The sequence below is a fragment of the Lotus japonicus genome, chromosome 5 (assembly GCF_012489685.1).
Source record: "Lotus japonicus ecotype B-129 chromosome 5, LjGifu_v1.2".
Taxonomy (NCBI): Eukaryota; Viridiplantae; Streptophyta; class Magnoliopsida; order Fabales; family Fabaceae; genus Lotus; species Lotus japonicus.
In genome coordinates, this window is record NC_080045.1 from 3152589 (window position 1) to 3164156 (window position 11568).

At 37.2% G+C, this 11568-nt stretch overlaps 2 protein-coding genes across 3 annotated transcripts; one reads left to right on the forward strand and one right to left on the reverse strand.

Annotated features, from left to right (window-relative positions):
* Positions 1–585: 585 nt before the first annotated feature.
* On the forward strand, positions 586–5425 carry LOC130716972 (probable LRR receptor-like serine/threonine-protein kinase At2g16250). The gene is made up of 5 exons (XM_057567044.1): positions 586–1216; positions 1320–3169; positions 3475–3600; positions 4106–4128; positions 4536–5425. The coding sequence occupies exons 2-5, from the start codon at positions 1365–1367 to the stop codon at positions 5138–5140; spliced, it is 2559 nt and encodes an 852-aa protein (XP_057423027.1). The 5' UTR covers positions 586–1216; positions 1320–1364; the 3' UTR covers positions 5141–5425.
* Positions 5426–6686: 1261 nt separating this feature from the next.
* On the reverse strand, positions 6687–10687 carry LOC130718199 (pentatricopeptide repeat-containing protein At5g39710-like). Of its 2 annotated transcripts, none has more exons than XM_057568715.1 (2): positions 8143–10687; positions 6687–7348 (listed from the first exon to the last, which is right to left on the reverse strand). In XM_057568715.1, exon 1 carries the CDS (start codon positions 9816–9818, stop codon positions 8241–8243), a length of 1578 nt encoding a protein of 525 aa, XP_057424698.1. In that variant the 5' UTR covers positions 9819–10687; the 3' UTR covers positions 6687–7348; positions 8143–8240. The 2 variants fall into 2 exon arrangements, with proteins under 2 accessions (XP_057424698.1, XP_057424697.1); XM_057568714.1 differs by having other exon boundaries at positions 7457–10687.
* Positions 10688–11568: the final 881 nt, after the last annotated feature.

Here is an 11568-nt window from a genome sequence, read left to right on the forward strand (position 1 = left end):
TCGTGTGCCTTAGCCCGTCTTTTTCGTCGAAATAAAACTAATCCAAACAATATATTATTAACTCAATAAAAAAAAGGACAAATTAAGCTTATATATAGTAGTTAAATACATATTTTTTTCATGAAAAACTCATTAATTAGCCTCTACCGGTTAAGTGAACTGATGAGCATGAAACGAGAGAATAATCTAATTGTTATCCGCGGTTGAAATCGTTAGGATAATTAAGATTAAAAAAAAGACATGCTCATCCCCAAGTGTTGTTGTACAATGGTACTGGGTTGGAGAGTTTTGAGAAATGTTCCAAAGACAAATTGAGTATGTATAAGACATGGTTTAATAGATATTATATTATCGTATAAAAAAATTGTTAATGTTAATAATTCATGTCTTAGAAATTGGTCAATAGTCAAGTTTTGACCATAAAAATAATGTAAAATAGTGTCACACTTTAAAACTGTTTCGCCTTTGAAAATTCTACGTGCAAAAACACAAGTGGACACTAGAGTTTCAGTCACAGTTTCATCAATGATTTATCAGATATCAGTATCACAAATGGTGACTCATCCTCACATATCAACTCTGCAACACAAACTGGAAAGAAAAATAAAAAGAAAATTCAAAATTGAATATGTTCTCTAATATCTCCCTCTAGGAAACTTCTAATCCACAAACTGACAATCACTTCTTGTTTGCAATTGATTATCTCTTTACAAAACCACCATTAACACACACCCAAATTTTATTAATTGTTCAGAAAACAAAACACTTTGATATTGTTCAATCTTCATTCTTCATTCTTCACCTCCCAACCCCAAAAGCATTAATAACACCAGTGAGTTTGAATGTGAAACTTGTGGCAGTTGATGCCATAATTTTACCACTCACTTCCCTCATTAATGCACTTCCTGAAATTCTCACCCATTCTCTTCATACCCATTTAATGTTTTTGGTAAAAGATTTCATTTCAATTCCAAAACAAAACCATCTCTTTTCTTCTGTCACATAAAAAGCTAGCTAGCACACTCACCCAGCTTTACATCACAAAAACATCCTTAAACATGTGTAAGATTGTGTTTCATCAACACTTATGTACAAAGCCATAAAAACAAGTTCAAAAGCAGACAAGGACATTCCTCAGAGTTCACATGAGATAGCAGAAGAACAAGAACACCAACGAGTGCAGGATCACAACGTGTCATCATCATCACCATTGAAGGTAAATATCAAAACTCTGAATGAAAAAATCAATTTATTTTTCTGGGTTGTGTGCTGAATTTGCTGAGTTCAACTAACAAAGCTAGAAAACTTGGTACCTGCAGATGAAATTGAACTTGCAAGATTAACGTGAAATTGAGTTGATTACAATGAGCATGGGAGTGAAGCGAGGAGTAGCAGTGAGTTCAGTTATGGTTTTGTTTTTGTTGATTGAATTAACATCAACTACTAGTTTAAGTTTAAGCTTGAGCTCCAGAACTGAATGGTTTTCATTGCTGGAACTTCGTTCTTCACTGGGGATAAGGGGAAAGGATTGGCCCATCAAAGCTGAACCATGCCGGAACTGGACCGGGGTTCAGTGCCGGCACGGTCGAGTGGTGGGCATCCACGTGGCTGGGTTGAGGAGAACCCGGTCGGGTCGTCTCAACCCGAGCTTTGAAGTGGATGCTCTCAAGAATTTCACTCTATTGGAGTCTTTCAACGCTTCAGGGTTCATGCTGAACGGGTCTATTCCAGAGTGGTTTGGTGAGAATCTTAGTGTACTTCAAGTGCTTGATTTAAGGTCTTGTTCAATAACTGGTGTTATTCCTGGTTCACTTAGTAATTTGAGGATGTTGAAGTCTTTGTTGCTTTCAGGGAATAGTCTCACTGGTAGAATGCCTTCAAATTTGGGATTTTTATCAGGGCTTTCTGTTCTTGATCTTTCTGGGAACATCCTTTCAGGAATAGTACCCAGCTCTTTCTCTAAGCTTAGTAACATTACAAGGCTTGATCTTGGTTCTAATTACTTATCTGGGTCTGTTCCACCTGAATTGGGTTCCCTTTCAAATCTCAAATTTTTAAACCTTTCTGATAATGCCTTCACTGGTTCTGTCCTTCCTCAACTGAGTAACCTTTTTAAATTGGTTAAGCTTGATCTTAGCATGAATTTTCTGTCCGGGTCGTTGCCTGGTAATTTGTTTTCTTCTGCTCATTCTGCACTTCAACTTGTTGATGTATCCAACAACAACCTCACTGGTCTATTGCCTGAATGGTCTAGTTCAAAATTTAGCTCTACTGGTGCCAGATTCAATCTCTCAAACAATTTGTTTTATGGATCTCTGAATACTTCACTGAATAAGTTTAAAATGATTGATTTGTCTGGTAATTATTTGGAAGGTGAGGTCCAGGGTGGCCTTAGTAATAATGTTACTCTAGCAAGAAATTGCCTGCAGATGATTCCAAACCAGAGGGGTTTGGAAGAGTGTAGAGTGTTTTATGTTAAGAGAAATTTACTATTTGATGCTGGTGGCGAAGATCTAATGAAGTCTAAGTCCAGGAGCAACAAACGAATGATATTCATACTGGCAGGAGTATTTGGTGGTCTTGGATTTATTGTGCTACTGGTGTTGGTCCTCATGCTGGTCCTAAAACAATGTTATAAGAGTAAAAGCTTGGAAATTCAAAGGGGGACCGCAAAAGGGGGGCCGGTTCCGGAAGGGGAAAGTCCTACACCTCCTAAGGGTTCTGTCTTTGTAACCAGTGTGGGAGACTCATTTACTTTTGAGCAAATGCTCAATTTGACTGGCAATTTTGCTGAAGCAAATCTCTTCAAGCATGGTCACTCTGGAGACCTCTTTTGGGGAGTGTTGGAAAGTGGAGCAACTGTGGTTGTCAAAAAGGTAGATTTGAATTTATTCAAGAGAGAATCGTACTTTGCGGAATTGGGTTTGTTAAGCAAGGTTTCACATGCTAGACTGGTCCCTATCCTGGGGCACTGCTTGGAGAATGAGAAGGTGAAATGTATAATTTACAAGTACATGCCAAATGGAGATTTGGCTACTTCCTTGCACTCAGTCCCTAGCTCAGATGGTAAATTAAAGTCCTTGGATTGGATCACGAGACTGAAAATCGCAATAGGAGCTGCTGAAGGCCTAGCTTACTTACATGAGTGCAGCCCTCCCCTTGTTCACAGGTAACACCAAATGTAATCTGCATTGTTGTTAATGTCTTCTCATCAATGATTGGAAAGTTGTTATTATTATTATTATTATTATTATTATTATTATTATTATTATTATTATTATTATTATTATTATCATGGAATCAAATTTAGAAGCAAAATCTGATTGGATTTATGTTGGCCAAAATTATTGCTTTACAAATGTGTTGTATCTATGTGATCTTTGATATCTGATTGATATCTTTTGCTTTACAAATGTGTTGTATGTTATGCTATAAGCTCGCTAATTACTGACGCTTTACTTTTGATTTTTGAAGAGATGTTCAAGCTAGCAGTATACTTCTTGATGATAAATATGAGGTGCGACTTGGAAGTTTGAGTGAGATTACTGCCCAAGAAGATCTTCATCAGAGTGTCATCTCAAGGGTTTTTAGCAAGCCTAGGTAAGTTTTGTGTTCATTAACACTAACAGTGTAACAAGGCACAGCTGTATTATATATTTAATGAAAATTAAGAGAAGAGATACTATGTGATCTATAAATATATTGAATTTTTAAATGGTTTCAACATACCGGCTCGAAATGGGTCAATTATACCTACAAGGAAATAGGCTTGAATTAATTTGACTTGCTAGATCAATTACTTGTCTTAGTTAGGATTAGTATAATTAGTTGCTTCTATTCTTCTGGTGCATGTTTGTGTATAAATGCAAAATTATCTCATCCTTGTCGTTTGACCTAATAATTTAAACTCATACTTGAGTCATAAGTAAATGAAAATCTGTGTATCTTTAGTTAACTGATTGATGTAGCTAACAAGATTGCATACTTCTTGTGATCAAGTAACACTAAGTGCAAGCAAACAGAGTTATCACTGCCAGTTAAATTTTTTTGGTATTCAACATATTTGTATTCAGAAAGGTTTTAACCTTCCCTTGTGATTTTGCAGATCTCCTATTGAATGCAATTCTGGTGAGTAAACACTGGCTTACCCTTTTCTAGTTTTTATCCTTTTGTTGATCCATGTATCCATTCTCCGTGTAACTAACATTTAGGAGAAAATGATTCTTGCGCATTCACATAGTGCAGACACCTCGTAGATACCCAGAGTAAGAAAGGAAGAGAAGAGAGAGAAGTAATGAGTGTGATGTATGATGTGATGTGATAAGAAGTGAGAGATAGAGAGAACTGAGGTGTATGTGGAGTTCTAACTATTTGAATGTCTAAGAATCATTACTGCCTTAGTGGATATGCTACATAGGTTAGTCCAGGGAGAGGACATGCACACTTATATATGAAAACTTTGCATAATGACCTTTACTGTGTTCAAAACTAAACTCATCAGCATTTTCCTTCTTTTATGTTTTGGTAATGAACAGATAAATCATCTGTGACATGTGCCTATGATGTCTACTGTTTTGGGAAGGTTTTACTTGAGCTTGTTACCGGCAATCTCGACATCAGCAAATCAGATGATGCCGCCACCAAAGAGTGCTTAGATCAAACGCTGAGCTACATCACCATATTTGATAAAGAACGATTGAGTAAGATCGTTGACCCGTCTTTGATCGTCGATGAGGACTTGTTGGAAGAGGTATGGGCAATGGCGATTGTGGCCAAGTCATGTCTGAATCCAAAGCCTTCCAAACGCCCTCCTATGAAGCATGTCCTCAAAGCACTGGAAAATCCATTGAAGATTGTGAGAGAAGAAAATTTCAGCTCAGCAAAGCTGAGAACAACTTCATCTAATAGGTCTTGGAGCACTGCATTCTTTGGTAGCTGGAGGCACAGCTCATCAGAGAGTGCATCTGCCACAGCACATGGAAATAGGGAAGGTGGTACTAGTGGCATTAAACAAGCAGGAAGAGTAGGCTCTCAAGGTAGTGGTGGCAATGATCATTCATCTTCCAATAAAAGGTCATCCAATGAAATTTTCCCTGAACCTTTGGAAATGCAAGATGTGGAGACTGGAGAGGCAAGATGAGGACTTGGGGAATGGGTTTGGTTATTCTTTTATTATGGTCATTCCATTATGGTCCATCACCATGTTTCAGCAATGAAAAACCTTACTGCTGTTAATGATGGCTTTTTCTTTCCAAAGTATATTATAACATGTTTGGATCAACTTCTTTATTCCCAGAGAATCAATTATAACACCCAAAAGTTGCTCACTGAAGCTTTTCCTCAAACTTGATTTTGGGTTTAGAATCAATTGTCTTGAAATGTCTGGTATATAGAAAGCTCCAATAAAATTGAATATGTTTACTCATTCAACTGATTTGTAAGGGTTCTCAATTTTGTGACGAATTGGAAATGTGAAAACATTGTATTAATCATGAACTTTAATTTGAGGCGAAAATTCATCGGACTCAATTATTTCAATTTTGTCATTTCACTATCCAATCGGCTAATTATTATTTTTAAATCCGAAATCTTTCGATATCTATTAGAGCTCTTGCTTTCCTACTTATCTGAATAAGAATTCCTCCGTATTGAACTAAGCTCTCAAAATAAGTGCTTTAGTCTAATCCAATTCAATTTTAATCGGATTGGATTTCAGAAATTGTAAATATCAAAATAAACTATGAATTAGAAAATAATCTGAAACATAGTTTAATACAAGTCTAAATCATCATAGTTTATAGACTTTGGAATAAATAAGTCAAGACAATTATCAAAATCTCCAACAAATATAAAGCATTAAGTTCTTATTGGTTCAATATTTCATCACAAATAAAATTAAAACTAAATCAGTTGCAGCCTGCAGCTCCTAGATAACAACTTGCTTTCACTGTCAATCTTCAATCTCCATGGCTCCATATAACATGCCGCCATAAAAGACAATTGCTGCAAGAAAATGTAACATATTGATAATATTTGTTCACTGTCAAGGTGCTCATTATAAGCAAGGTTCATGGGGAAAAATACATTCTCTGTTCATTTTCATTGTCAAGGTGTTCATTATAGTTCAATGTCATGGTTTTTTAATCATATGTCAAAAAGAAAAGCCATGTTCATTAATCATTATAACAGAAAAAGAGAGCAAGACAAAAAGTAAAATGTTTTTTACAAGAGATTTTCGGTTCATTCTCAATGATAATAAACTTTTCATCTCACATTCTCTGTTCTGATTCAGTTCTTTCAAGGTCCTAGAAGAGATTTTCAATGCCTTCCTGTTCAGGAGAGTCATGCTTTTGGCATCTGATCAATAGCTGTAATTATGCTCTAAAAATGGGAAGATATATTTTCTAAAAAACGAGCTTTTAACGAGAAAGAGAGGTAGAAAGAAGAGAAATATCAGCATGTTTGAAACATCAGAATTGGAAAACTAATCAAAATAGGCAAGATTCATAGATCCCAATAATTATGATTTTTAATATACATAACTTCTAAATAAAATTGAACCATAGTTTTCAAACTGTGCATATAACTTTTCTGGGCACTTGCTGATTTCAGCAACATAAAGATCACACAATAGAATCCGTGAAATTGGAAAAGTAGAAGGTATTGAGAACAATAGCACGACAGAGTGGAAGCAGAAGTTAACCATGCTTTTAAACGATCACACAAGCAAAATCTATTACGCAATTTTTGTATCCCAACTAGCAAAATCTATTATGACAGATGCAGATCACTCAACCCAAACACAGCCACACTGACCTGCAAGTGCAATTCCACATCAATACACTTGACGCAATATGATTTGGTTTGGTTATGAACACCCCTATCAGCAGGTATACTATTACTACCATATCAGCAACATACATAAAAAGCAAAAACTTGAGCAGATTACGTGCTAAGTGCATGTTTAGAACCTCTTCTACAATTGATTTTGTAGTCAGAATCAATTCTGGGCAGAAGCTTCAGTGAGCAGCTCTAAACATCAGAACTCATTCAGGTGAAAGAGAACCTGATCCAAGCATGTTATAACCAGATTGGAGCTGGTACATTTTTCGAACTGGGGGAGCAGCATAACTGCTTGCCGAATACTGACCAGAGGAGCAACCTCATACAGGAGGAGCCCGCATTACTTGATGATGGGACATTGTCGCCGGTGGTTGGAGAGAATACATGTATTGCAGTCCATATATTCACGGGAGGGGTTATCCTCCGGAAAGGTGATCCCATTTGTCGAATGGCAACATAAGGTGCAGTTTCTACTGCTGGGATATTCGGTCTGCTACTCTGCTTTCTGATAAGAAAAGAGATCTCGTAAGGGAAAGATAGAAGAAGGCCAAAGAATGGAGCCTACTGAATTTAAACAATACATGGAAAAAATTCAGCTATCTGATTCTCCCACCTCCACATGGCAAGACAAAGAGCTACTGGGAACATGATAGCCCGACATAAAGAAGGAACGTGACTTATCTTAAAACCCATCAAGCGCACAAGCTTAAGGGCTTGGAAGGCTGAGTCCCTCAACGGAAAATAGCCACCCGCAACCTCCAAAGAGCAATTATTACCACATTTAACATGTAATTAGACACATAATTTTAGTCAAACCCCCAACAACCCAAGAGACCAAAAAAGAGCCTATAAGAAGACATAAAGAACTTGAGAAAAACATCTTCACTCTCACAATAATCTCGAACCTGAGCTTAGTGATTTACACACTGAGCTAGGGACCCGGGGAGTTTAGGGAGAACAGATTCAAATATTATCATTCATGTAAAATAATAAATGGCAGATCATGTCAGATAATACTTTCTTGATCTCAGCAACCCTCATTCAAAATTATTGAAATTCATATAATCATAAAACATGATTCCCAACAACCTGGAAGTAAATTGGCAATAGTAAGAAAGACCTTTTGCTTTAAAAAGCAAAAAGAAAACAATTTCTACTTATGATTGAAAGCAACTTACTTCATACTTGACAATTAAAAAAAAAAAGATCTAAATGACCTGGTCTAGAAGGAGGTCTTTAATAGCTGAAGAGTTTCACATAAAAGATGATAAATTGCTTTCCGAGCAAGGGAGAATTTACCATATGGCAAGTCTCCAAACCAAAGCATGCTAGATGCAAGCTGGAATAGTCAGCTTAAGGTTTATGGTAACAGATTTCAACAAGCAAAACCAAAGATATTAGGTACTTGTTGAAGCAAATGAACACTTTCCACCATCAAGTAACAGGCCATCCATGGCAATTTCAGATAGCACATCCAGAAGAGCAGTCATTTCAGGTTTGCTGAAATCAATTTCATTAAGTACTTTAAGTAGCTCAGAATCACTGAGATTACAGCTCCTCAATGTGTTGTGAATTACCCAACTCATCTCATTGTACCTTCCATCATAATGTAGAGCTTTAATAAGAGCAAGTACAGAGAACATATGAGGAACAAAACCATAATGCACCATCTCCATGTACATATTATAGGCCTTATGAACTTCAAGAGATCTAGAATGATCAAATATTAATAGATTATAAACTGTTCCATCTGGCTTATAATTCCCATGAAGCATTGTGTGATGAGCTTTGATTGCTACTTTCACACTGAAAGTAATGGCAGGCCCTACCAGACGCTTAAATTCATTATTACTGCAGTTCTCTATCAGAGTATCATATATTATATAAGCTGGCATACCAAAACACCTAAAAAAAACCGTCCACAGAAGATACCACTTAGCTTCTGTTGTCCTAGCTATCTTATTCAGTCCATTCAACAACACACTTAAGGTAACATTATCTGACAAATAACCATCGTGTCCCATTACGTAATCCAATTGATAAGCCTTTTCCAAGTCCCCTTGAGCTAAATAATCATTGATCAAACTAGAATAAGTATCTTCATCCGACAGTTGTTCCATAAGGGTTTCATACGTGTCTTCATTCAGACTCAAACAGCTCCTCTTTTTATCCATCTCCAGCTTCAGTTCATACGCCTTCACCGGCTCCCTGATTTTGCAAAGCCCGGATATTACTTGGCGATAACTAACAGTATCAGGGGACAAACCCATCTCAGGCATGCCCCTGAAAATCTCGAGAGCCTCCTGAACCCTCCCCAAAGAGCAATACCCATAAATAAGCGCGTTGTATGTAACAAGTGAGGGTGAAAACCCAGTAACAAAATCAGGCAAAAAACCCTTGTGTACCATTTCATGATGCAAATGAAAAGCCTTACTGAATTCACCTTGAAGACAATAACAATTCATCAAATTGAAATAAGTATGCTCATCTGGCGAGAACCCCCCACGATGCAGCATCTCTCGGAAGAGATCAAAAGCTTCTGACAGTCTTCCCACCCAGCACAGGTTGTCTATAAGCACCTCATACGTTACAGAATCAGGCAAGATGCCCTTGTCATCCATATCCTTCTTCATTTCAAAAGCCTTCCCCAGTTTCTCCTCGGGTGGGAGCAATAACGCGCATATTACATGGCAATAACTAACAGCATCAGCGGTCAAACCCCTCTCAGGCATTTCCCTCAAAATCTCCAGAGCCACCTCAATCCCCGTCCCTGCAAAGGCATTCGTTTGAATAACCGCATTGTATGTATCAAGAGAGGGCGAAAAGCCTCTATCAATCATTTCTCTGAAAACCTTTACAGCCTTAGAAGCCCTCGACTCTTGGCAGAAGGAATGAATGAGACAAGTGTAAGTCCTCTCATGAGGGGTCAAACCCTTGTGATACATCTCCTCAAGAACCTCCTCAGCCTCTGTCATCCTCCTTTCTTCTATCAACCTTTGAATTACTGCATCCAATGACTTCAATACTGATTATAACACCTTCTTCGGTCGGATCGCGTAAATATTCGGCAGGTTTCGGACCACACCCTTCTCATTCATTTCTTTCAACAACCCCCAAATGCTTCTGCTAACCCCACCTTCCTCGATTTTGATTCTAAGTTCCCGGCGGCAGCGGCGAAGCTGCGGAACATGTAAGGGTTCGGCGGCGACATGCCGTTTCGGACCATGTGGCGGCAAAAGGTTTTGAGGGGAAAACGGAGGAACTTCATTGAGTTGGGATTAAACAAAAAAACCTACCTTTGGTCTTGCTTTCTCTCTCTACAAGCCTCACGTGGATGGATGTTTGTTTGTTTGTGTGGTCAAGATTCTGTGAACAGTGTACTTGATCTGTCTCAGTGTCTTGGAACATGTTATGTTACTGACAATTGAAAGCCGCCCTTAACTACTAAGTAGTACCATAAAGCAGATCACAGGTTATACGATGAGCTTCCCTCCGGTGCTCGCCATTCACACTAACTTTCCATCCCGTATTGGCTGGTACCTTAAACCCAACACCGGGTTCTGCTTTTACACTGGACTGACTATGTTATGGTGCAGGGTACCTGGATCTGAAGAGCTTGGTTATCTGGTGACTATCCCTCTCATGTTTTCATTCTACATGCCGAGACATGCCAGGAGATTCCGACCGCCCGTTCCCGATCCCAGTGAAGTAGTTCAGTTTTTGTTTATAAGTCTCTTTTTCATAGTTCTCTCTTGTTCATATCTTTTAATGCCTTTTCTTGTTTGATGGCTTATCATCACATTGGATGGAGCTAGTGTGACTTAGTATATTTTATTGTTTGCTTTGCTCACACAGACTGCATTCTCATCACTTTAAATAGCATAAATGCTACCCCTTTCAACAAAAAAGTACACCTAACTATATATCCTGCTTTCCTTTTGCCCTTTCGCTCACAAAGATGATAAATAAATATGATTTGCATCAAGCAAGAAGTATCATAATAACCAAAGCTAAAGCCTGAAATAGAGAGATGGAGAGAATGAATCACAAGAAGTAGAGTTCTTTTAGGTCATCTATGACTACAACTTTGATTCAAAATGAAATGATAAACAAAAAAAATGACACAATTCTTGTATGGTTGAATGGTGAATTTAGATTGCAAGAAAAGCATTAGAGAGAAGCAAGTATAAGGAAACCATGGAGGAGAAAAAGAAAAGAAAACACGAGGAACAAGTATTGTAACTTGTGAATAAGACTAAGAGTTAACACTCTCAGCAACTTATTTAAAAAAAAACTCTCATTTAAAGACACTTTTATTTTTCTTTGTAAAAAAATAAGTAACTTAATTTTAAAGAGTTTCTTATAAATTGTGTTTGGACCAACTTTAGCAAGTAACTTAAAAAATAAAAAGAAGTCGGGCCAAACAATAAGGGTAATAAGTTATTCTCTATAGTGAAAATTCCACTTTATTATATATGACTAGACTAGTTATTTATTTAAAAAGAAATAACTTTCCATAAATTCTATAATCAATAAACAGATTTGAACAATCAATATAAATCAAATGTTTTTTTACAAACTCAACTTTCCTTTACATATTATATTGATCAGAATTGATGATTGGTTGATGTGTTAGATGAAGGATACCCTTTACATATTAAACTCAACAAAAAAAGATCATGATATTTCAAGTCATAGTGGCACTCATGGTCGATATGGTACAAG

Excerpts from the sequence above, each read along its gene's own strand:
- LOC130716972 (XM_057567044.1), top strand. The coding sequence starts at position 1,365 with ATGAGCATGGGAGTGAAGCGAGGAGTAGCAGTGAGTTCAGTTATGGTT. Across the intron at positions 3,170-3,474 it reads AGCCCTCCCCTTGTTCACAG|AGATGTTCAAGCTAGCAGTA; the intron begins GTAACACCAAAT and ends TGATTTTTGAAG. Across the intron at positions 3,601-4,105 it reads AGGGTTTTTAGCAAGCCTAG|ATCTCCTATTGAATGCAATT; the intron begins GTAAGTTTTGTG and ends GTGATTTTGCAG.
- LOC130718199 (XM_057568715.1), bottom strand. The coding sequence starts at position 9,818 with ATGACAGAGGCTGAGGAGGTTCTTGAGGAGATGTATCACAAGGGTTTG.